Genomic DNA, 26,251 nt, shown 5'->3' on the forward strand with positions numbered 1-26,251 from the left:
CAACTCTAAGAGCAGCCCTTATAACTAAACTGCCTGACTTGACCCTGAAACAGACTGATGAGCACTTGGACAGTCTTCAAGGAGCAGGCAGAAACAAGCACTGGGCTTGAGAAACACCGTCATCTTCAGCAGCCCCAGTCTGTGGTGCCCGTAATGCCCCAGTTTCAGCTCCCTCTAAAACTGTATTGGAAGCTTTACATTAATGCTCCATAGCCATCTCTTGATGTTGTGCTCTATATACTGCACTGAGTCTAATATAGTTGGCTTTGCAAGAGCTGCATGCCCTGAGCTCAGGGAAAATACTTGCATAAGTGTGGGGAGTGCGTGTTGTTCAAGGCATTATAGTGATATACAGTCATCCCTTTGCAAGAATGAGTGTGGCCTGACGTCACAATTTTAATGTTGAAAAACTACAGAGGTAACAGAGAGATTATAGAACTTAATACATTTTTTATTATTATTTACACACAGAAACTGAAAAACTGCATCGTTTATTTGGATATGAGCAGCACAAAGTATGGTGACGTTAGCAGGAGCGAAGTATTACTCACTTCGACAGAGACGAGCTCGTATCAAGCGTACATCATTCAAACAGTATTGTTTATACTGGATCTGGATGAGCCTTAACATACCTTGGGACACTAAAAACAGGTTTCTATAAACAAGGTAAAGTTCAAGTCTTGTGGAAAAATACCTTTACAGTTTATATTTTGTTGGCTATAACACTGAAAGCAAAATGTACATTTGGATTCATTTGAAAACCTCTGTAGAAGTGACTGCATATAAGTTTTTTCCTCAAATTTGTGCTCACAGTGGAAGCAAATGTTATTTCAAGTTTCATTTTCATCCAAGACCATAAAGTAAACATGGAAAAACACAATTATTTTTAGATGCATTTCTCAACCTCTGTTTTTCAGCAGTCCTGAAAAAAACCACATTTCTGTGCTTTACCAGCAAGAAAATCTACACAAAGCTCTTGACAGAGGCACTCCCAGGACATACGCAACCCTTCCCTCCCATCATCCTCACCCCTGGTCACACAGCTATCCCACGACCAAAATACTGGCCTCCGCCAGCTCGTGGGGTGGGATGTGCAAGCAGGCTCTGTCCGGGGATGCTCTCATCGGCCTCAGGTGAAAGTGTTTTGGTCGCATGGGAGCAGCGTGCCTGGGTCTGCGGCAGAGAAGCAGCCACAGGACTCTGCAGAAAGGGAGCGGGCCAGAAACGGCATGAACGGCTCTGGTTGCTGCCCACCCCTGGCTTGTAGCACTTTTTTTTCTGAACTACAGGCGTTTCTGGTGGCTGAATATAGAAATGCAGAAGTCCTGCCCTGACTTCGGTTTGTACTAGGTGAGTAAATACATGTCTGGATACAACACGGTGTTACGCTTGGTCAAATTGCTGGCTGCAGTTTCCTCTGGTTTCTGCATGAGGCTTTCTCAGCACTTCAGTACCACCTGACCTCAGCCGAGGAAGTAAGAGGTACCTGGGTACCAAACGGGCCCCTAACAAGGGAGATATTTTACCCAGCAGGAAGACTGGCTAACTTGCTGTTGAGAAAACAGGGAGATATGCGGTGGAATTAATCCTAGCAATTTCATTGAACCTTTTATTTCTCTTTTTCTCGTTACATTAGTGATGCAATTATAATTTCAAGTTTAGGATTTAACTTGTGAACTCTTGGGAGAAAGGAAAGGATATACATTTTGCTAAGTCAGAAGCGAAAGTATTTGTACTTCTATTAAAATTATTCTTAATATGCAGAGCCTATCTCAACACTTCTATATCATAGGGGTAAACAACTGCAAAAATATACAGCATCCTATTTACAATATATATATGTACATAAAAATGAAATTTCCTACAATACAACACAACTGCATAGATTTGTCTTCAGAAACACAGGCATGTGTACAGTTCACGAATTCTAGACCTTTCCAGCCCTGTACTTTTTATTAATTCATTATCTTTTTTTTTTTTCACAGTTTGTTACAGAAATCCTTACATAAGATACAAATAAAACATTCTTTGTGTAGGTTATAGGAAATAAGGATTTTCCTGACTCCAAGGGCTCTTGGGGAATTGTTTAAGAAAGCACCCTGGCGCCAGGCGATAAAGCCATCTCGGGGAGCTGCTGATGGAGCCGAGTACATTCTGCTGTGCCTTTCTCCTACAGGCACTGGGGTGGGACGGTAGGACTGGAGGTGGGACACCGCCACATGGAAAGAGTTTTGTTTTGACCAACATGCTCTTTAGCCTTAATGTAAGGTTCAAGCAAATAATCGTATTCATTTAAAGATAAGATTGAGATACCATGAATTGTTACCGTTAATACCAGAGAGAGAAGTGGTGCTTATGCATTGTAAGGTGGATGTACAGACACAACCCATATATCATCCAACCTGTGTTTGCACGTGTGACCTATTGCAAGCGGAGCACAAGCTGTGGGTCAGCGCGTGGCTCGGGAAAGCAGCCCTCGGGAGCGAATTGGTGTCCCTGACCTCGCAGGATGAGACCGGCCGTTCCGCCCCCGGCCTGCACATGGGCCGGGCACCACTTGGTCCGTGTCAGCCCTACAAAAGGTCCGTGCTGGTGCATGGATTTGGCATTGGCCCTCTGACGAGGAGCAAGCACCACCCAGAGAGGTCACCGCTCCCAAGATACTGTTCCCAAATAACAATTTACTGTGTTTTACTTCCTAGGCGTGTTTGCCATCGGACAGAGAAGGGCAGCTGTATTCTACAACCGTAAGGGTGCTTTAAGCTCGTGACTATTTTCTTTGCAATGTGCTGTGAACTAGGAGAGGCAGTAAGGCCGTCTTTTAAGAGTAGGATTAACTCCTACAATTTTAGTAGGAGCCCCTGCTTCTAATTAGTCCTTCCTTGTCCCTCACCACTCAATTGTTGCTATTAGGCAAATGAGAATTCTAAAGTATTTTGTTGTAGTTATCAGGAGCAATTTTGCATCCTGTCTATGACATTTGCAGTGCTCACAATAGTGATAAACTCTCTATGAAAAGAAAGCATGCTACCACCTACTAAGTAGATACGGTACTCTGGATCCTATTAATTTAACAACAGAGAAACTCCTACAGCATTTCACTGTGCTCTTAAAATCCTAGCTAAAATGTGGGACTCGTACATCGTTGGCTACAAGTTCACTATTTCAGATGAACTGAATAACAGCAGTACATTTTACAGATAACCTCATACAAATATTGTCATCCATCACTGATGTTGACAGTTACAGCAGGGTCTATTGCATTCTGTTAAGAATGTATAAACCTGATGAGAAAACAAAAAGCACGTTATTTCACGTTCATTACCACAGACATCAATAAACACATGATTCCTTTCCATAAATATCTATAAATATGATGCCAGTAAATCAGTCTAAGCAAAATTCCCTCTTTTTTTTTTTTTTTTCCAGAGACCCAGAAACAAAGTCTGTTTAAAGACTCAATATTTTGGGTATCTATTTTTCAGTATCTAAGATGCTTTGATGGTCCAGTACCTCGGATAATTTCACTCTATGCACACACCCAGCTCATTCTTCTCCCTATTTATCCAGTAAAACTTCAGTATACAAATAAACTGGGAAAAAGAAGGCAGAACAGCAAAGACAAGAGAGAGGGATAGTGATGGAGGGGATTTAGGAAGATGCAAGGAGCAATCAAGGACCCAACAGTCCTTCAAGTCAAAGGAAGCTGGGTGCCAAAACTCAATGGTTGGTATTTTAAAGACGAGACTACAGACTATTTGGGGGGTGGGGGGGTGGAAGGGAGTTGTCACTGTTGTGACCTTGCTGGGACCCTGTGCAGCAGATCAGACCTCTTAGCTCCTACCTGGGTATTTGAAAGTCGCTCCCAGGATCTCCTCTCTCACAACCCCCTGATGCACAGAGCTGCACCGCTCATAAATCAGTAGTAGAAGAAGGATAAAAGGAGGGCAGGAAAGCAGGAGAGCCCTGGAGCATTTTGAGGATAACACTGTACAGCATTCTCAGGTCTGAGTTAGGTTTTTTAGGATGAGATCCAGAGAGATTATAAGGCACCTCGTCACCTGAAAAGTGATCCCCGCAAGCTGAGTCAGAAAACAGAGCGAAATGCCGGGCTCCTGCTGCAGTGACCAGGGAGAGTTGGGTGCCTGTGAAAGGGGCGGGGCACAAACTTACACCCCGAGCTGGAAAGATGCCTGGAATGAGCTGCGGGGAGACAGGAACCAAGCATGGGTTCTTCTCTCCAGAGCTTGACTAACACCTGGGCTCACAGGCTCTGGTATGGACTTCTCTGTGAAACAGGGCAGGGATCAGTCCCATGAAGAGACATCGCAGAGAAAACTGGTGACCTGCACCATCACAGGCAAGGATTTGAGACCAGCTGCCGGAAAGCATGAGCTGCCTCAGCCTGTGGGTCCCAGGTAGCTCAGCAGCTCATGTGTTAAATGCTGTGCTGGGGGGTGCTTGGGAGTAAGGACGTCCCACTGGAGACCTTGCTGGGAGCCTGTGCAGCCCAGAGTGAAAGTCTGAGGGGCCAGGAGAAGGACAGACTAAGGGAACCCCACTCTGCAGTCTAGAAGGTCACTTTGTCTGGAGGAAGGAGGCTTTCAGTTTTGTTCTTGCTGCTGGGCTACTCTGAGGACTTGGGCAGATGGTGGAGTCTCCTCTGCATTATTTCTACATCACAGTGGAGTACTGGCAGAACCGGGTACCTCACTGCCTAGGCTGAGGTACAGATCTAGAAGTCTGTGTTTAGTAGGTTTATCTTCTGCAGTGTGAACGCTCTGCATCTCAATGCCCAAATTCCAAGGAAGGCCTCAAACTAACCTCTCTGGATGTTACCCTCAGAAACCACCTTTCAAGGTTCTGACAAGTGCTCTGTAATTTCAACTCTCAGTGACTTCTAGCCTCATAGGACAAGGCAATAGCAACTGAGGCAATTCACCAGCTCACAGAAATCCCAAGATCCTGAACTCTCCATCCTTAACCTTAAAAAGAGCAAGCTGCAGTAACAGGTTCCCCATAGCTGACGACAGTCTCCTTCCACAACAGGAGTTACAACAGGAGTTGGCAAGGAACCAGCTACTGGGAGCAAGAAGGTCACTGCATACTGTGACAGGTACAGTTTGGGCACACCGAGGGCACCGCTCAGCCCCTGCTCGTGAAGGGGGGCTCCCTTTAGCCATTGGCTTGTTAAGTGGGAGCCAGGTTCCTATTGTGAACCACTTTTTAGCTCACACGGTGAATGACACAAAGTGAACAAGTTTATGCTGCTGGCAGTGCACGAATAGATGTCTGCTCAGGATGGTTAACAATCACCTGCTTAGCGTTTGAGTCTACACGTAGTTCTCTACACCAGCTATAAGGCATTAGGCAAATGCTTATTTTTGTGGACAACAGGTGCAAGTTACAGTGTTTCTGCTACTAGTAATTAAATATCTTTAATTGTTATGGAGGATCAATGAGAAATGTAAATGAAACATTTTAAATATAAAAAGTGTTTCTGCTTGTTTAAAGAAATGTTACAGATTTCAATTTCCAGTAGAAATCCAGTCGTTTGGCAAGGTGAATCAAATCCTCCTCCTACTGCTGTCAGAAACCCTGCTGACTTCAGTGGGAGAAGGATGACACAAGAGAGGAGTCAGTCTCTACAAGGGATGTAAAAATGAATCCCAGAATGGAAAAGGCATGAGGTATGATTAAATGCGTAGGTTTTGATAAAACTGGAGCTTGGTTTGTTTTGTTTTGTTTTTTTTTTTTTCCTCTGAGAGAAGTAGAGCACTAGTAAACAGTTTAATGCTCAAGAAAATGCAGATTTCCTATGGAAATCTCAGAGCGTAGGCTTCTCTTCAGGCTCAAGTACTCATGGCTTGGGGTCAAGTTTAGTTCTGGTCAGGCTCCAGCTGAAGTGTGCCAGGGGAATGGTGGCTGGTGGTGGTGGCCGTCCTTCTGCTCCCTGCATCCCGTCACAAAGACACACACGCACAGAGGTCTGTTTCCCAAAGCCACAAAAGGGCCAAGCCCTGGGGCTGGCTCCCCCACCAGAACAGCAGAGAGAAGCATCAGATTTAGGACCTATGCTTATACAAAGCTTATTTACGCTCTCATGGTGCCTTTTGTGCCCGTATCCAGAATGCTACGCTTAACCCAGTGAGGCAAATGGTGCACAAAACAGCAACAGAACAAACAAACCAACAAACCGGCTGCGTACAATTGGAAAGCAGAGTTTTGGCTAAAAGGTGGGGAAAAGGGTGTGAACTGACATCACTCCAATTGGGATTGATAACAACAGATGCTGCTGCCCTCCAGGAGCAGAGCTGATGGCTGAAGGGCAAGGATAGTAACAGAACAGTGCAATTCATGGGTGGAAGAGGGGAAACAAATTAATTGTGATGAATTCCTATGAGCAATGCTCTATATAGTCTCACAGGTAATTAACACAGACTTTAGGCTGATCTGATAACTCAGTATTGGGAAACAGAGTGATATGCCTGTTGGAAAAATGGGTCTGTTTTCTGCAAGAAAATACACACATAACAGTATTTTCAGTACTGGATAATCATTATTTGGATTTGATTTGAGTAAACTCACAAAGATGGAATAGATAACAGAACGGATGGTTGCGATTTTGGTGTGTAGCAAACAGAGGCATCTTCTTTTCAGAAGGAGGTGAACTTCAGTGGTGGCCTTCGGCACTGCCTCCTGATTGTACCCAGTCATAGATGACCAAGGGAATGCTCACTAGGGAAAACATTATCCCGAGCGCCAAGAAAAGAGAAGCCTGGAACAAAAAGGAGAGAAAATTAATGAATTAAAAGAAAAGGCAATTGATTCAAGTATGTTAACTTTTCCTCTTATGGAGATTTACAAGGTGATGTATCAAAGTTATCAGCTAAAATGGGATAGCACTTCTGGTAAAGACAAGACCCATAGATTATTAAACAGATTAGCATCATTAATAATTACTCGCTGTACACCAAACCCAATTTTTTTCTCCTTTCAATTCACTTCTTAAACCGATCATCTCTAAAGAGGATTAAGAGAGTCTGTTTTTAGGACCAACTGGCTCTGCTCTTTTCAAAGCCTCACGGAAATAAGTATACTCTTCCCATCGGATACGTGTCCATCAAAATTCAGCCCTTTAATCTTGAAGTCTGTGGATGGAGCTACAAGTGAAACAAGTTTCCTGCCTGTGTGCTCAGAGCAGGAAGATCTGACCTTACAATGCTTCCAGTATTCACACCCTGTCAGACTGGGAATACACTGGAGTGTTGCATCTTTTCAGCTGCAGCTCTTTCTGGGCTCATAGGAAATCTTTCCAAGGCTGCTTCTGGTGGAAGCACCCTAAGTCTGAATCAGGTCCATTAAAACCACGTGGAATACCGCAAACAGAGGGCATTGCATGCTTTCTGAACCAACATGCTGAAATGGAGAAAGCTTGCTGGGCTGAAAGGGCTGCCAAAGGGGGCTGGAGGGGTGCCTGCACCCTGCCGACAGCCACGGCTGCTGCAGAGCTGCTGCTCGCCAGCCAGGGGTAGAGCCCCTCGCCCCCCAGAACACAAGGTGCCCTGTGTGGACAGCCCCTCCACCAGGAGAGCCCCAGGGTGAGCAAAGGAGAAGAGCAAGCATGGCTGCCAGCTGACAGAAGCAAGGAGGGAAAGTAACGTAAAGAAGCTCACACATATGTTCAGATTAGGCACGCTTTGCCTCTAGCACATAAGGAATGACAAGAAGCAAGCATCGCCTTGACGGGAAAGGAATGCGTACCCAAATCCTCTGAGTCAACTTTGATCCATCCTGCTGTGTAATTTTTAAATACAACGATGAAGGAAGAATGAAAATCAGCATATTGGCAGAAGTGACCCCTGCAAATTCAAATAAATGAGTTTTGTTAGCTGTCTGCTAATTATTGTGTTGCTGATTAGTAGTAATCTTTCATTAGTAGTACAAAAGCAGGATACTGTACCTACAACTCCAAAAATATCCTTCATGGACGGGATAAAAATAACTAACAGGTTGATGATAACCAAAAGAACAAAAGTAACCAAAACGTGACGGCACAAGTCAAATTTTGTTTTTCTAGCCAGCTCAAATAATGATGAACGCACCTGTAGGAAGAGAGAGAGAGAGTTCTCTGTCAGGAATGGTCTATAAGCCAATTCAAATGTTCCCATGTTTATTTTAACTGGTTCTTCATGTGACAACAAGCACTGCATAGATCTGTCAGAAATGCTGGGGTCTCTGATGTAATGCCCTTTGAAATAATCCTTAAAATTAATTTGGTATTTCAAAACTGTAGGTATACGTGCGTCTGCAGTAGGATAGCCCTCCCTTTCTAACATGCCTTTTGGGGTCCTTCTGCACTTAAAAATGAGCTTCACCTCTGAGCCTGCTCTAGTGAAGTCATGTGAAGTAAGAGAATCCACCCTTGTGGATTCAATTTAAAACAGCTTTAAGACCAAAAGTGATTAATTTATTTCCTGCAGGGAGAACTCCAAAAGTTAGTGGGAGTCTGGTGTGGGAAAAGACCGATCCAGGCTCAAGCTCTTTTTGTAGCTGCAATATCACTGTCTCAGCAACTGCTGGACTGAGGTTTGAAGAAATGCGCCGTGTACAGCCATTACCGACTTCCAAACCATGTGGAGCTTTTTACTTACAGTGAAAAACAGCACTGGCACTGTGAGTATCACCGCAACGATCACAGCCAAGCGCACGGTCAGGATGAGGATGTCGTCTTTGCTCTGGTACTTGTGAAGCAGATCCGACTGCACATCGTCTATGGAAAAGACAATAAGATAAGTGTTCTGGCAAACAGGCAATCCGTTCACAAAAATCATTGCTTAACAACAGCCTTCTTGAACAACAAGTGATTTATCTGCAAACAAAAGAGTACAGAATGAAACATTATTGAGTTAAAACAGCACTCTGAACCAAATCCTAATGATCCCATTATTTCAGATTAATCCTTTGGAGGCCTTACTTGGGAATGCATCCCAACGCAAGACAGCACATGCCTAAGTCTAAGGTAATTTTCACTGTAGAAAAGACAACAGTGAGACATAGACAAAAGCTTGCTTACATATATTAAAAAAATAAGTAAAGTGAAATAAGCTATTTCTAATCAATTCCATGGGCTTTTTTTTTTTTTTTTAAAGTTTCAAATTATATAAAAACAACCACATGCACTGCAATGGCTGAACTTAATATAAACTACAAGTTTTTGAGCTAAATTTGTCTAAAGAGCAAATAAACTTCCAGCGAAAAGCAGTGCCCCTGTTCTCAACCAAGAACAAAGCCTATCTTGGGTCAGCTCTCAGCGGGACGCTCTGACATTTGCACTCAAATCCCTCAGCAGCTCCTCCAAGGGCTGCCCTGATGGTTTTTTCTCTTGAACCTGTTACCTCCCCCACCCCAGCAGTGCCTGCAGCTCGGCCCCAGCAGCCAAGACAAAACATGGGGGGCGGGTGCCTAATGGGGAGGCGCTGGCGATATTTTAATATGACCTCCTGCAAAAAATGTTTCCTTGAAGCAGTGATAAATAGCGCAGAGCGGGTCTGCGTGTGCTAATCAACAGGAAAACCAAATTGCTGAGGGACCTGTGTGTTTGCTTTGTAACTTTTAAATATCTAGGAGCAATAACCTAAGGGGTCATCTGTTAAGCACGCCACAAAAACATACTAGCTGCCCCTTTTCAGGCTTGTGTTTTTTTTCTGCTTCTAATCTTAGAAAGCCGATGGTAAAACAGAACAGCTCTTAAACCAAAGTCCTTAAAGGGAACTCGGCGGCCACATCTAGTTTAAAATCTTTGGCACTTGGTAAAACCTCATGTGTTCCTGGAGGCAGAGAGATCTGCCCTGCGGCGAAATGCTTGCGCTCCCCCCAGGACCCCCTTCTGGGGGAAGAGACCCCGGGTCAACACCACCTACGCAGTGCTTGAATCCCCACCAGGAGAAAGAAAACGCTCTCCCACCTCCCTGCAGATTAGGAGTGGGGTTTTCAAGCCGGGCACATGCACAGCTTCTGCGACACAGAGCTTACTCTGCTCCTGCAAGCACAGACTGCAACTTCTGTACCGCTCACGGGCTGCAGCCAGGTAGGAAGTGAAGGGCAAGGCTTACAGTTGAAGGTCTGTTTTCCTTTCAGCTAGATACACCACAGAGCCCAACCACAGTGTGACCTTTTAGGGGAAGAAAAACACCTCTTTTCTGTAATTCTGCAATGTAAATATAGTCATCACTGCAACACTTTTGAGAATACAGCAAACAGACAAGTACTATTGGCGTAAAGAAATGGCCACAATAAAAATGTTGTTCTTACCCAGGTGAGGGTAGAGAAGAGGGTTAGAAAACTGTAAGCGAATATAATAAAGGTAAGGTCTTGTCAGGCTCAAGGGGAAAAAGGATCTAAGTGGAGGAATTTTATATTCCTTCAGTGTCCTTTTTGCTGCCTGTCACAGCACGGACCCTTGCACGAGCCCCAGCGGAGCCGCACAGCTTCCACCCATGGGCTCCCAGCGCTGGGGAGCAAGGATGCCTGACATGGGGAGAGGGACATGAGACACCCCAAGGGATTTCCTCCGCCATTCCCCCTCAGGAGGGCCAGAAGGACGCAGCCCCTACCTCCTCCATGGACTCCAGACCCTCGTCCTTGAGGGGTGTGGGAGATTCCCAGAGAGGAGCGCCACGGATCTGCCTCCTCAGATCCCTGGGGCAATCACATCAGAATCTCCTCCCTGCCAAAGCGAAGGGGTCCATGCTGATTTACACCCACTTGCTCCCCGGGGCTGCTAATTTGATGCATTTCTACGAAAATGTGTTAGACGGGAGCAGCTGGATGAGAACGGCTGTTGCTGTTGTCACTTGCAGCACATTTGCAGTTTTATTGGGAAAATTAGAACAGATGACCTCAAGTTACTTCAATGCATGCATGCTCAAGGCCTCATAATCAGAACAAGAGCCTAAGAAAACAAATGTGAGACAGGTACATCTTTGGGGAAAAAAAAAAGCCAGATTTCATAATTACTTATTTTCTTTCTCTTGCAATATGTGGCTCAACAAGGAATGGTATCGTGAATGAGGAGATTATAACAAAAAGGTCACTTGGAATAGGATGGAGAAGACTGATGACCTTTTGGTAACTCTGAGGGAAAAGGCAATTTTGTCATCTGTCTTACAACCCCTTAACGTTCCATGGAAAAAGACACTACTTTTCAACATTCCCATTATACTGGACCATGGGAGTAGTAGCTTCCTGGGCAATTAATAATTTATCCTACTTTACTCAATAGTTGTGCCTTTAGGGCACATGTTGTATCCTTTAGCGATACAACATTTTGTTTGTTTCTTTGAGTGAACTGATATGCATGAAAAGAGACAGGGTACAAATCTCAAATACTGAAATAATCACCCTTCGGTGGCTGAGCTGGGACGACACTCAAAGCTTCCCCACCTTCACTGCCAGTTTATTTAACCAAGACCTGAAGGGGTCAGCTCTAGGGATGCAGGGAAAACATTCAGTCCTTCGCCTCTATGATGAAAGTATCAATAAAAAAATGAAAAAGCTGTGATGGCTGATTTGGTACTAATTTACTAGGACCTGCTCTCAAATCTGTCTCATTTTACGCAGATATGGACGATTCAGTCATTACCAATGTACACAACATTCAGGTGAGGAGCTTGGAAAGAAAATCTTAGTGGGGCCCAGCTAATCCCCAGTTCTGTTAAACAAATTTCTCCCTCATATTTTGAATATGCCTTTTGCAAATACTACTTCCACTTGTGCTTTTCATCCACAGGGGAAAAGGATGAAAGGATTTGTACTTTCAATATGAAAACTTTAAGGAAAATTATTTGAAAAAAAAATTTTAATATGAGTGGATGGGACCTTCCTTTCCAGCTGGGATAGGCTATTGATTTCACATGTATTCCCTTTCTACTTTGATCAGTAAAGAACTGCATACTTACCATAGAAAGTCAAATAGCCAAATATGGCAGTCATAAAGTACATCAGAAACATGGCAAAAAATGAGATATTTGAAACCAACTGCATTTTTTTCTGTGAACGGCTGGAGAAAGAAGGAAAAAAAAACACATAAAAATGGTTGGGCTGGATTTTTCAATAGCTATTTAAAAATTTATTAAGTCTTTGCATAAACATTGTAATTCTGGGGAGACTCATGAATGCATTTTCATTTAAAACAGGAATTCACTGACAGCTGCACAAGGAAGAGAAGGGCTGGGGAAATGGACCCTACTTGGGGCTTAAGTCAAGACATGCTGGGTCCACCCCATGGCTCTGCTCCCCAGCCATACCTGCCTAAACAGAGCAAAGGGTGAACCCAAGTGGAGAGGGACGGCCCTTAAACACTTCAGTAATTAAATTAAAAGGCCAAAATAAAGGAAGAGTAAAATTATACACAGGAAAAAAAAAATCATTCAGAATGTTTGCAAAGAAACATTTGTGTTCCCATGGGTAGAAAATAATGAATGCATGCAGACCACTCCAGACCTGTAAAAGGTTAAGTTTAAACGTTTCATTTTTAGATATTTGTTCTGAAATATTCACACTCTGGTACGTCAAGTTAGACTTTTAAACCCACACAGGGACGCCCTGAATAGGCACCTGGGAACCTGCTGGAGTCCCTTGAAACTCACAGCACCCAGCAAGTGTCTGGGACCTGAAGGCACCCATGGGTCTGACTGACCCCAGCCTCTGCCCTGGGGCTCCCCCCATGGCCCCAAACCCCACTGCAGCCCCCAGGGGCCAACAGTGATGCCACAGCCAGAAGTGTCAGCAAGACAGCTGTACCAGCAAAGGTCTTTTAGTACAGGCAAGCCTGAAAGTACTTTTTTTTCTCCTGGTACTGCAACAGATTTTTAGTTGCACTGGAACAAACGCCGTTGGCTGAACACACGCCTCTCTCCTGTGCCAAATAACGACCGGCACAACTTGGCTCTCCCCAGGCTGCTGTGTACTTCAAGAGAAAACTCCCAGAATATTGCATTATCCTCAATTTCCCTCACCCCCGCCCCAGCGGCGTGCCTGGGAGGCCAGATTTCCTAGCTGAGAGCCACACTCATGTGCTTGTTGGGTGTTATTAAAGCACATCTCCTCCGAACGGCACAAATGACTCAGAGCACCTCTGCGCTAACATTTTCCAGGCAAAGTGATGCAAAACAATTAAGTGGAGGAAAAAAAAAAAGAGAAAGGCTTACTCTTTAAGTTCGCTGTAAATTGGGAGGACTGATGGGTGGCACACAAACGCAAAAGCAATGGTGGGCAAAGCGTACACGGTCTGTTCGGAGAGAATTTCAAAAAACAAGTTAAGAAGAATTATTTCCCCCAGCGGTGTGAAGAAACTATCTGTGTTCAACTACCTCAGCTCCCAACTCTTTGGACTCTTCAACCGAACGCAGAGAACCTTCAGAGAAGGCAGAAGACCTGTCAATTAGCACATATTTAATGAAATATGGAGAGCAGAGCTCTTTCGATAGGAGGACAAAGTCTTCGCGTTGGTCACGCGAGCACAGTCCTGACTCTGCTCGCAGAGCACAGCGCTGGATGCCACGCGGCTGCTGGTTTGGCTCCCTGGGATGGGTTTCCCTACCCAGCTACTGCCACCGACATATAAAAGGGACATATGGTGGGTCACTGCTACGCTACCCTGTCTTGGCATGAAGAGGGGTGTGCACCCGTGGTGCTAAGGCTGAAGTCCTGAAGAGGAAGCCCATATCCAGACTGTAAGAAAAGAGAAGAGGAATGCAGAACTTACAAATAAATGGATATTTCAAGGTACCAGACTGCGTCCCTTCATTTCCCAGGCCAACAAAAGGGCTAGGAAGGTTGTGGAGGGAGCATGCTTTTCCTTGGGGAAAGAGAAAGACTGTTATGTCACCAGGAAGCGCAGGAGGCCTCCGGGAGGGGGGGACCTCACCCCCTTCTCCACCAAAAAACTGAGCAAGTTTCAGTCCTCAGCACACAGCCAAACTTCACAAATGATCTCAGTGCCCAAGTGCTTCCATTCTCCCCAGGGAATGGGTAGGAGCAGAGATCATACAAAAACAGGTTCTCCTGAGAGGAGAAAATGAGTCCATCCCTACACGTGGCTCTCCCCAGCCATCTGACATCTGCTTCTGCTAGCCACAGGCATCCCCTTCCCACAGAAGCCATCCTGGGGTATGCCCCAGGCCCAATAGATTCAGTAAATACGCTGGTTGGTCTCCAGCAGTCCTTCCTCACTCAGGTGTGTGCTGCCTCCTCTCCCACCCTCCCAGCACGCTACTGTTGTGGAGCCTCCATCCATGGAGATATCCACAAGTTGCCTGGATGTGATGCTGGGTAACCAGCTCTAGGTGGCCCTGCTTGAGCAGGGGGGTTGGACCACATGACCTTCAGAGGTGCCTTCCAACCTGAGCCATCCTCTGATTCTGAAACTGTCTTTCCTCTCACACACCACAGTTGCTAAATTGATTGGCAAACTGTTGGCAAATCTCTAGAGTTCAGCTGCAGCATGCCTAGTTCAGGTGGACCGGTCCTTCTGATGTGCCTCCACCAACTCCGAGGCAAATGTTGACACTTAGTGCAGGAGAATAAGACTGCCCTTCAATGCTTTCCAAAATATACCTACACCTAAGCGGCTATTGCACACCAAGTTATAATCATAGAACCGTTAGGGTTGGAAGGGACCTTTAAAGATCATCTAGTCCAACTGACCTGCAAGGAGCAGGGACATCTTCAACTGGATCAGGTTGCTCAGAGCCCCATCCAACCTGGCCTTGAATGTTTCCAGGGATGAGGCATCCACCGCCTCTCTGGGCAACCTGTTGTACCACTGTCATTGTAAAAAATTTTTTCCTAATATCTAATCTGAATCTATCTCCCTCTGTTTTAAAACCATTACCCTCATCCTATCACAACAGGCCCTGCTGAAGCGTTTCTCCCCATCTTTTCTGTAGGCCCCCTTTAGGTACTGGAGCTGCTATCAGGTCTCCCCGGAGCCTCCTCTTCTCCAGGCTGAACAGCCCCAGCTCTCTCAGCCTGTCCTCATAGGAGAGGTGCTCCAGCCCTCTGATCATCTTTGCAGCCCTCCTCTGGACTCACTCCAACAGGTCCACGTCCTTTTTAGGTTGGGGGCTCCAGAGCTGGACCCAGTACTCCAGGTGGCGTCTCACGAGAGCAGAGGGGGAGAATCACGTCCCTTGATCTGCTGGCCGCGCTGCTTTTGATGCAGCTCAGGATGCAGTTGGCTTTCTGGGCTGCAAGCGTGCATTGTTGGCTTATGTTGAGCAGTTAATTAACTCTATTAACTATTAATTAAGTCATATCAGATCTTGGCTGATGGCTATGCCCAACTAAGGAAAATTGCCCCAATTGGCTTGTTCAATGGAAGCTGGTAGGATGAATTTAAAAAAAAAAAATTTTTGCATGCATATGCTCTATGTGCACATCCCTATCAATTTGACTGCAACACCCTGAGGGCCCTGCCCTGCTGGGTGAGGTGCAGTTTAACGAGCACTGCACCCCAGCACAGCTGACAGGACCAATGCTCCTGCTCCCACAGCTACAGCCAGTTGCTCTTTCGCATTCTCTTGGCACAACTTTTCCTGCAGCTGTGTGGCGACAGAGGAAAGCATCCAGCTGAAAGGCAACCAAATCTTTGCTGGATTAGCTTTCAACTGTATCCTTTTCCCGATCCAGTTCACCATATGGCTACAGAAAAGCGTACTCTGTCACACAGAAGCAGTTTGTGTGCAGAAGGACGGAGGGATTACTTCTGGGCTTCAGATGCAGGAATGGCTTAATCGTCCTCTGCTGAGCTACAACCTAAAGGCGCAGTTGTGGCACGGACAGTAAGACGCAGTGGAAAGGAAAACTCTCCCAAAGAAAGCATTTGTTGTCTGGTGGTAGCTCGGGCTCACAGCCTTAACACATCTACTATCGGGCAGAGCAAGACCGCGAGGAGGTACGCTCAACACAGCATCTCCCTAAGACTGGGCAAAGAGACCCACTGTGCGTTCACCATTGGAGCACAAGCAGAAGCATGGAGAATCAGGCCCTACGTGGTGCAGATCAGATTAAGAGCACGGGGTGTGGGGGCATATATTATGTGAATTAAAAATAAGTATTATAAAAAGAAACATACCTTGGAATTAAAGATAACATACTTTGGCTTACACATATGTTCATATGCTGAGCTATTTGATAGGATAGGTGATGTTGCATTTAGCTCCGATCCGCCACAGGGAATTTGAAACTTCTTGTAAATAACCTAGAATAAGAATGGAAGACAGCCAATTGCTAAAAATAATAATAAAAGGCAAATTACAATTAAAACATCAGAGACATTATGAATGTCCTGTCAAGCGACTCTCATCCAACAAAGAAAGCAATCTGAACTTACCACTATCAGGAAAAATACCATGCAACTTAATGAAAATCCACTGGTATAGCCAAGATACCCTGAAAGAAATTGAAAGGAAATCTCATACAAAATTATTTTATTAGTCATATTTTGGTTTTTTTTTGCTTCTTTTTGCTGCTTCATTAAAAGTGTAAATGTATTATACATTTAATATGTATTGTGAGCTTCTGGGCAGGACAAAAGCGTGTCCTGTAGGTGTGGGAGTTTCCCACATCGCAAGCCTCCTGGCTTTCAGACAGACCTGAGCTTTGCTCTGACCGGTTTGACTTTCCAAGGGTCACTTTTACGGCCGTTTAACTAATTTTACTTTTGAAAGGCGCTGTGATAATTGAAAGAAAAATGGAAATGTGCAATTGCTATCAGATCGTGACCCATATTCCCTGATACGAGCCATGTCAGTTGAATATGTGTTATTTTCTCAAAAGGAAGATCCCAACATGACTGCAGTGCCAAAACTTGCTAATGGTTTTAAAAAATGCATTGTGTACCTCCTGGCATCTCTGTGGGCTCAAATACATTTGAAAATGCAGTTCTCTATACACATCTTACTTTAAAGTCCAATACCTCCAATTAATCTCACCACTAAAAATTTCGATGCTGACAGAAAAATAAGTTATTTTTTGTAATCTCACTATTTGTGAACTTACTTTTGCAGGCTCCACATAAAATAGAACTGCCTTATGAAATGAAGACCCTTTTAACTATAATTTTTAAATCCATTTCCACAACTGTATAGATGAAGAAGCTGGTTTATACTGAGTTCAACCGCTGTGACAATTTAGGCTCACTTGTTCCAAGATACTCAAAACACAGCTTATTCCTCGACCAGGGAGGCTACTTAGATTACAATGAGAACACATTTTTTTTTAATTATAGTTGATTTGCCAGTGTGGCTGTCAGTGGCATGATGTCTGGGCTCCTTTATTTTATTCTCACAATGGCATTTGCATCTTACCTAAGTTCTTAAGGAGACATAAAGGGAGGATTATACCAAACGTCACTGCAACAACAAGAATCCGCCCATCCACGTACCATGCCCTGTATAAAACATTTTTAAAAAATCCATCATGAGTACACATTAAACCATCTCTGGTTTTCCTCACACTTAGTCATCCTCTTTGCTTGCTGCAGCTACAGAACTATCTTTGGTCTTCTTACACTACAAGCTCCTACAAAAGGAGAGATGGGGGCCACATCTGAACTTTGTAGACTCATTATGTATCCAGCCCTTAAAACACAGCACTGCTCTGACTCAGATACGTCAGATTTTCATATTCGCTAGACCAAATATCACCCTACTGCTGAGATCAGGGAGTGGGACTGAGAGGCAGAACAACACCCTCCCTAACGTGATAAAAGCCACCCTGCCAGGACGAGGAAAGATCATGCAAAGGGCCACACATACAGCAGAGTGGAGCACGGGGGGCCACCACGATTCATTTGCTAAACCACTCGGGCACATGCCTGGAGCAGCAAACCAGGCTCCTGTGGGCTGGCACACACTAGCCAGCCCAAAGCTGTATCTCCTTCTAGAAGACTGCTTTGGATCCTGCTGGAAAGCAAGAAAGGGGAGAAGGGACAGCATTAGTGATGTTCTGTATGGCCTATTTCCACTGCCCAGTCCAATTTAGTATGAAAGGGATCTCTGCCTTCTTGTCGTGCACCACAGCACACTATATATATAACCCAGTGAAAGACTATTTACCACTATAAGGAAATACCACTCCTCTATTAAAGAAGCTGGTAAATGGCAAGGAGTGATAAATGGCAGAAATCTAAGTGTAACATTCTGCTGCTGTCATATGATAGCATCGAAGAACTTCACGCTATAGACAGTGCTTCAGGGGCAAAATCCTGCAAGATGCTAAGAATGCAGGAAAATACATAATATCTTAAATTTGCATTGTTCCAAATATCTTCAAGCCTTGCCTAACACTGTAAAAGATTGGATCCTATGATAAGAGGTTTGTATAAAACACAATTCTGCATGAAAACCTGGTGTGCAGAAAGAGTAACTACTGATGATTTAACCTTTCAGTTCCTATCCATCCTCTTTTCCTTCCCAAAGTTGCCTTGGTTTTTATTAACCCCGAGATATTCCTGTGAAAATCTACTTTGAGAAACCTAAAGAGTATCCAATACTCCAATATGTTTTTATAAACATATGCTTAAATTTATCTATACAACATTGAAGTCTATAATCTAATAATCAAAATAAATTCAACTTACGAAAAAGATTCTTCTTTTCCCATTAGAAACTTTATGGCAGAAGGCAGCTCATTTTTGACTATGAAGAGATAGCTCAACATTGCTGGAGGAAGAAGAATGTCAGCTTAGAAAATGGGTAAGATATTTTGTGCAGTAAGTACAGAGAAGCATCCTGAACCTTTTCCCACATGAGGCTCTGATGATAGAAGACTCCGAACTATAACTGACTGTAAACTACTGATCATTCAGTAATACAGCATTTTTAAAGGGCTGCATGCAAAGTGTTAGCCACAGCTATACTGAGAAGCATGAAAATCCCAAGGCGTCACAGAGAGAAGGAGGAACCTGGGTGGCTGGTAGCTGTAACATCATGAAAGCGTTCCAGCGTTTTGTTTTTCAATACCCCCATCTCCTTTACCTCCAACGTTCTGGAGAGATGTAGATCCAAAGACAATCATTTTCCCTGGGGTACCGAAGACCTGCTCACCCAGCTTTTCATACACCATGCAGCCTGCATGAAAAGAAATGAGGAGAAAGGCAACAAATACACCAGCGAAAGCTGTTGAATTGAAACACTTACGATTCCTTTTCAGCTAACCACCCATCTGTGGAGCCGTGCCTGCCCTTTGCAAGTAAATAGAGAGCTCTCTTGTAGTTACTAGGGCTGAAACTTATGTTAGGAATGTTTTCTTGACGTCTACAAATGTTATCGTTGGCTACCAGTCACTTTTGAAATTGAAGCTCTTAATGAGGCTATTACACTCCTTTAATGAGTTTGTCTGTACCCCTAGTGACATGTTAAGTTCTGGTTTCCCCATCGTGGCGTATTAGGTTTGCGCCCGCAATAAGAGTGACGTAGAAAGCCTCTTCTCCAGACAAAACTGGGTACAGCAGGATCCACAAGTCAGCACTGTCTGCCTGGCCACAGCAGACACAGCACTTTTGCTTGCTTTGACTAAACGATCCAAATGCGGGCAGCCACTGGTTTACAGGAATATTTACAATTTCTAACGAGGAAGTCTTAACTTGTGAATTCTCAGCGTGACATGTTTTTGGTAAAAGCAGGGAAGGCTGTAAATTATAACTAAAACTTATTTTAAAATATTTGTCAAGCTTGAGAAACTCCTTTATTAACTGGTTTGTGTTTCTGTTAAATGTTTTTTTCCTTGGCTGTGATTTAGGCTGAGAAAAAGATTGGCCATTGTAAGGATGGTGAGATACATGAGAACTGAAAGAGCAGTATTGCAGATGTTACACTGTACAGATGATTTTTAAAATGCATCCCATTGTTTGGTTTCCTCTGAATTTCCTTATAGCTGACATTTCTGCTTTGAAGCTTGTATAAACGCTGAGTTTGAGCTTAAATGTACCAGCGGCACAGAAACTAGGGCTTAGATTCCAGGAACTAACAGGGCATAAATGTGTCCGTAATTAGGCATATGTACCTAATTTAAATAGGCAGTTGCTGCCATTATACATGCTATAACAGTAACTTATGTGTGTTCAAATTATATATCAAAATATTACAGTGCTCTTGTCCACGGATAATTTAAAAAATCTGGCTTCAGAGATTGTTACCCAAGGAAGGAGACTCTTGGACTTCAGAGCACAGTGACATTTAACACTGCAGGTAATTTCTAATTTCTGTGTAATATATTTCGCTTACAGATAGACTTCTCTTTGTGGAGGAACTGTTCCCTTTTATTTTCTTCTAGGAAAACTCCTACTACCACCAGGCTATCAAGAATTTCACACTAACCATTCATTAAGACAAACTGTGTTTCCAGGTAAGCCTCACCCCAGGCAAAGATTCATTTGCAATTGGTCTTACAATGCAAAGAAACTGTATGAGCTGTTCTTTCTAGCTCACTGAAGATAACATTTCAAGGTAGCAGAATTGACTCTTTGTCATAAGTTTTTCTCTTTATAGTGATGGTCAGATGCTGCTCTCCATTGCCATGACATAAATTCTTGTTAATTCTGGGCTTCTGACCCAAAATGTGTTATGCCTTTCTATTGTGTCAGCAAAGTGACAGAAACTCCACCTTACACAAAGCACCTGGCCTTATTTTAGCACTTTTCACCTCTTATTTTTTACAATTCTACTGAAACGGTATAATAAAATCTTAAATTACCTGTTTCCTTTGAACACACCAACAGGAGATATATTGAATAAATAGACAGCAGTGTCACTGAAACCAAAAGCAGCCTATAAAAGAATGGAAAATAAAGCTTACTGTAAAAGAGCTGAGCTTTAACATTGCAATATTTCATGTCGGGTCATATTCCCATGGACGCTGAGACAATTTTTATACTATTCTGACAATGTAAAAACACTAAAACCACAGGTGATTTACACCCGTCTGCAGTTTCACCACACCAGCGTGGAGGCAGAAAGCCCTGCATGCAGAGGGATTCAACCACGTAAAACCCAGCAGAGCCGCAGAGCGCAGCCTGTGAGTGAGTTACGCTTCCTGTATTGAAGGAAACAAGAATGAAGACGTCTCATCAGATAGGAATTAACATTTAATCAGAGCAGGAATGAGCCCTGTATGTCCCTCACCACCCACCGTAAAGCTTTTTTTGTTTTTTTTTTTTGTTTTTTTTTTCTGGAAGCAGAGTAAAAATTTCAAAGGGAAGTCCTCTATTTAAGGATTTCCACAGCAAACAGAAGCATCTTTTCCCAGGACATGTTTCATATGCTACCCAAGGGGGCGCCTAAATGGCTTTTTAGGTGCGTTCCAGTGCCCAAGGAGGGGGCAGGGGAGAGAAGTTAAGGCTTGACTGACTTTCCTTGGGAGTAAAGGCAGAAACCAAAGGCTTATACTTTGCCCAGGCAGGGAGTGGTGTTCCCTCACTGATGTCACTCCTGGTCTGCCGTGATCCATAATTTGACTTCATGTAGAAGAATCGCAGGAAGTAATGACCAAACTGTTTGTGCAGGGAACTTGCTGGCACAAATGACAATTAGTCAGTGCTGGGGGCTAAGTGCATAAAAACACATTTGCTCATTGCTCTATGGCTTTAAGCTAAGCACCATGTGTGACTTCCCCTCCAACACTGACACACAAAGACCTGATGATGTTTTCATGATGTGTGTGAAGAGCATTCAGACAATCTGTTGGCAATTTCTCTCTTTATTATGACAACTACGCTCAGGACACTGAGAAAAACAAGTCTAAAATTTAACAGAAAACAAGCTGCTGCCATAGATAGGCAGCAATACATCTTTTTCATAGGAATACATGGAAAGAACAGGATGAGAAGCCTCCTCCCCCCACTTTTTTATGTTTTTACAACTATAAGTACTTTAGCGCCAAATAATGACCCACAAGTTTCTTGCAGCCAGAGAAGCAGGGAGAAGCATTAAGAGGTGACAGGAGGAACTGCTCTTTTGACAATGGGGGATGATGGCTGACAATAACAACACATGCTTTGTACAGCCCAAAGGGGAGGTGGAAAAGGGAAGGGAGATTGTGCTGACTGAGGTCACTCCGCTCCATTTTTCACACATTTGCTAAGCCCCGCTCCCGCCGGTGTTCCCCGCAGAGCCGCTACGGCCCTGTCTGCCCGGAGGCACCGCGCACCAGTGCTCGGCCCGGGCTGAGCTCACTCCCAGCCCCAAATGGCTCCGGCTCCTTCGCATGCCAGCATCAAGTCTATTTTAATATTAAAAGCTCCCGTTTTTCAGGCGCTGAGCTCATGGAGCCTTTGCAGCGGTAAAAATAACACTCCCAAGCAGCCAGGTATTTATCTGATCTGTTGTCCTTAGCTCCCCGTAGGGCTCTTGCAGAGACACTTGGCATTTTCATTAGCGCTTTATGAAAAACTTGTTTGTGTTAGGACTGTGGTCTGGACAGGGATATTCGCGCCAGAACCACCCCTTGGAAAGGAATGAAAATGTCCATGCCACTCGCGCTGCACAAATTCAAAACAGAAGCAGGGGAGCTCGTGCTGCAGGCCCAAAAGCACTCTCGTCCTTTTTATTTTGCCCACTTTTGAAGTGCTGGCAGCTACGCAAGTAACCGGCACATGCAAAAGTCACCTCCCCACAACAAATCCAGAATAAAAGAGTTTAGGGCAGGGGATTGATACAGTGCTGGGAAAAACAAACTGTCCCTGCAACGCCACGGCTGTTTGCTCCCAGCTGCCACATTACCAGATCAGTTGTAACACACGCTGTCCCCAGCCCTCTGTGGAGTCCTAGGCTTTGGGGCCAGAAGACCTGTGAGGCTCATGCAGTCACCTGCCTTATTGCACAGAACAGCTCCGAACCCTCATAAGGTATCGGGTGCAGAAGAGCAGGACAGAACATGGGGTTTGCTACCGTACAGCCTTCCAGAAGACCGCTCTGCCCTAAACCTCTGGAGGAGTTAGGCTATGGTTTCGTGACTGCTTGCAGCCAACCCTAGCAGAAGCAGCTGCAGAAAGCAGTGTGAAACTTCAGTCTCATGCTACACCTCACCTAACAAGCCCCTGTGCCTCAGCTGACCCGTATGTCTCTGCAACGCAATTCATCACTCTGGTTCTGGGTCTCCAGGATGAAACCACAGGCGGCGATGAATGCTCCTGCCATCCCTAGGTGTCCTGGCCCATCTCTAACTTCCCAAGCCTTTTGTGCCATCTTTCTGCTGCAAGGTTTTCTCCCCTTTTGCTTACAGGAAAGGATGCTCTTCTTTGGTCTAGGCTGTAGTTATCAACAACACTGGGACCGAGTTCCTCTGAGTTCCTACCTCAGTTGTTTGCCTAGAAGGCATGACACTTTGCTATAGCACTAAGTTATGAAAATAGGATTTGAGAGTATATACTCACTGCTGTGTTTATTTTGCACGTCTTATGCCAAGAATATAGGATCTGTACTGATCCAGGTGTGCATGGCAGCACACAGTTCACATTGCAGGAGCCTAAAAGTTGTGAGTGGAAATAAGGCTGGGGCTCTTTTGTTAGCACTGAAAATGCTCCTTTAATTTTTCCGCCTCTGCTTTCTGCTTTTCAGGGATGGTGCATGCCAATACTGGATAAAGGAACCTAGAAACTTTCCAGAACTGTGCTACTCAAAAGCAGTGAATTTAAGTGCTTTTCCATGTACAAAAAAAACCCCAAAAGTACTTCTAGGATTCTGTCTTTAATCACTTGTAAAGCAGAAATGGTTCGAAGATCTACCTGTGATAGTGACATCAGAACTACACATTTATGGGAAAAATGAGCTGAACAAGAGCGTGAGAAAAAAAATCTAACACTAATGGACTAGGTTTAACTCTGAGATTATTGCATGATAAAAGAACATTTAAAGCAGGTCAACTTTCAGGCATAACTACAGACACCACATTAGGATCCTGTATCTCCAGGCTTCAAAGGGGAAAGCTCTGCTAGCCTGGTCAGTTAGGTCCTGCTAACTTCCTTACCTTTGATCCCGGTGGTCTGATCTATCTCCAGGCCAAGAGATCTAAAGGCATTATAAAGCTAATAAAAACAATTATCCACTTTTAAATGCACACAGTTAATTCTGTAGAGAATAATGCTGTTATTTACTGTATAAAATGTTTACATTTGGGTTTGGCAGTTTTTTGTACAATGTGGTGGTACAGATTTACAAACTTACTACTCGGGCCAAAACGAGCCCAGCGATCATCAGAGGTTGTTAGAAGTTTCTCTGGTGTTCACATTACTGGTCTGATCTACCATACTTAAGAGAAACTGCCTTTTTACATCCTTCAGAGCAAACACATTTCCCATTTCACTTGACTGCCATGAAAAAGTGCTGAAAGAATGAGAAGAGGATGAGATTATAGAAAACTAAAGCAGTAAGGAGAAATTGAGGCTGCTCCTTGGCTGAGACATTATTATCACAGAAGAGGTAACAAGGCTGAAGCGAGATAACTTTTTTTTTTGTCTGGTTACAGCAGTTTTTGCAATCATCAGTCTGTGCCCTCAGAGGTGTGCTTGTCAGAGCACGGGTGGAGTACCACATACAGGTTAGAGTAACTGGGTAAAAAAAGTAACAAAAATAAAATAAACTCAGTCCCTCTGCATAAGACTGACCAAAATTAGAGTCCAGTTACTCTATAGCCTAGCTTAGTGACAATATAATTATGAGACTTTGTACATTCTTAATATAAATGGATTAACTCTTTGTATTATTCTTAGATTTTACCCAGCCACAGCAAATTGTAAGCTAGCAGCATGGATGTAGCTATGCTGGCATAAAACCCCAGAGCAGATGGCTATACCTACCACTTTGGCCATCCACTCTGCTATATACAGGGGTCATATTATATATTTCCCAAAAAACCTAAGAAATAACAGAAGTTCTGGATTTTTAGATTTGACATTCAAGAAATGACACATCTTTAGAGTAATCTGTAAACTCTATAACTGTGTTGAACAGTTCTCAAAAATTGCAAATTATTGTATTTCTTCCCTCAATGAACATTTACCACTGAAATCTGCACACAATTCCCAACTGATTTCTTAACAATCACTTTTCACAATGAAACGTCTCGTACTGCGATCCAGAATAACACAGAATAACACTGTGTCTTACTCATTCACTGGCACTGTTTCATTTTTAAACCATAAAATTCTCCTTTACAAAATGCCTCTTTTTTTTCTGGAATTAAGTACTCAACCTCTACTCTTTTTTAATAGTAAAATCTTGGCTATATTTATGTTGGCTCTCAAGGACTCTAACATATAAAACTGAAGAAACTGTGGGAGTGAGATGAAAATATTATGTGTAACATATAAAGAAATATAAATGTTCTTTTCCTTGGTTTTTTTAAAAAAAAGTAATTATTGCACCATACTTTGATGAAAGCTCTGGAGATCCTGTGACACAAGAACCAGGTACTATCCCACTGCAGCTACTACTATTGAACATTTCTGATGTATGTGTAGCTTGTGGACCACAGGAACAATCTCTGGTTAGGCTCAAGTCAGTACTAAATAACACGGACTTAATTTGCTCTAGCATTCCAAGTAGTGGCTTTTCCCCTAAAAAAAATTGACTGAAAAAAATGTCCAAAATTTGTAGTTAACATTTTCAGGCTTGAATGGTGTACTGGATCACAGATGGACTAAAATCCCTCTGCTTGCTGGCAGGGTACACGTTCTTTAAATGCAGTGAAACTGCATGGGGGATCAGCTACTCACCACATGAATACTTACAGAAAAAGGAGAATTCCAGTGTTGGCCAAGGCAAAAGCAAGACCCAAAATCCCACTGCCCATAATCGCATTGCTGAGGTTGAAGACAGACATCCCCAGCGAAGTAGTTCCTGGGATCTGGAGAAGTAAAGACAGACGTGTCAACAGCAGCTTGGAACAGAGCAGGGAAATGCATCTATCCTTCAAAGTGCATGTTTTGCGATGTACCAGATTTAAATAACTACTGCTATGGAAACGACTTAATAAAAATTAGTTTGAAGAAGAAAAAGTGTTGCTGAACTCTGTCACTGATACATTCTGATCGCTGTCCTACAGATTTTGTAAACTGACATAAATGGTAGAGGCAATACACAACTCACACTACACTTCCAATTCTAAACCCCAGCTCTCACTACGCCTGTGAAACATCTTAGGCGCGTGATTTATTTAGTGTAAGGCCATAAGGAACCACCAGGACTTC

The 26,251-nt window shown here is 43.8% G+C and overlaps 1 protein-coding gene across 2 annotated transcripts in view; it reads right to left on the reverse strand.

The window, feature by feature from the left end:
- Positions 1–430: 430 nt before the first annotated feature.
- Positions 431–26,251, reverse strand: part of SLC38A1 (solute carrier family 38 member 1) — a 43,012-nt gene continuing 17,191 nt past the window's right edge. The window contains exons 4-17 of one of the 2 annotated variants that reach the window (XR_015258640.1): positions 25,793–25,908; positions 20,761–20,834; positions 19,044–19,136; positions 18,647–18,728; positions 17,373–17,455; positions 16,397–16,455; positions 16,139–16,264; positions 13,212–13,291; positions 11,961–12,061; positions 8,655–8,773; positions 7,964–8,105; positions 7,765–7,862; positions 6,589–6,778; positions 431–3,284 (exon numbers count right to left, since the gene is read on the reverse strand). Coding sequence is in view for 1 of the 2 variants with exons in the window: in XM_086748439.1 (XP_086604565.1) it covers positions 6,674–6,778; positions 7,765–7,862; positions 7,964–8,105; positions 8,655–8,773; positions 11,961–12,061; positions 13,212–13,291; positions 16,139–16,264; positions 16,397–16,455; positions 17,373–17,455; positions 18,647–18,728; positions 19,044–19,136; positions 20,761–20,834; positions 25,793–25,908 (1,278 nt within the window). In the remaining variant the exon portion in view is untranslated. Of the gene's footprint in view, positions 6,779–7,764; positions 7,863–7,963; positions 8,106–8,654; positions 8,774–11,960; positions 12,062–13,211; positions 13,292–16,138; positions 16,265–16,396; positions 16,456–17,372; positions 17,456–18,646; positions 18,729–19,043; positions 19,137–20,760; positions 20,835–25,792; positions 25,909–26,251 lie in introns of both variants that reach the window. The other variant, XM_086748439.1, reaches the window with a different exon arrangement.

This window comes from Chlamydotis macqueenii, chromosome 1 (assembly GCF_036417535.1).
Source record: "Chlamydotis macqueenii isolate bChlMac1 chromosome 1, bChlMac1.mat, whole genome shotgun sequence".
NCBI classification, from domain to species: domain Eukaryota; kingdom Metazoa; phylum Chordata; class Aves; order Otidiformes; family Otididae; genus Chlamydotis; species Chlamydotis macqueenii.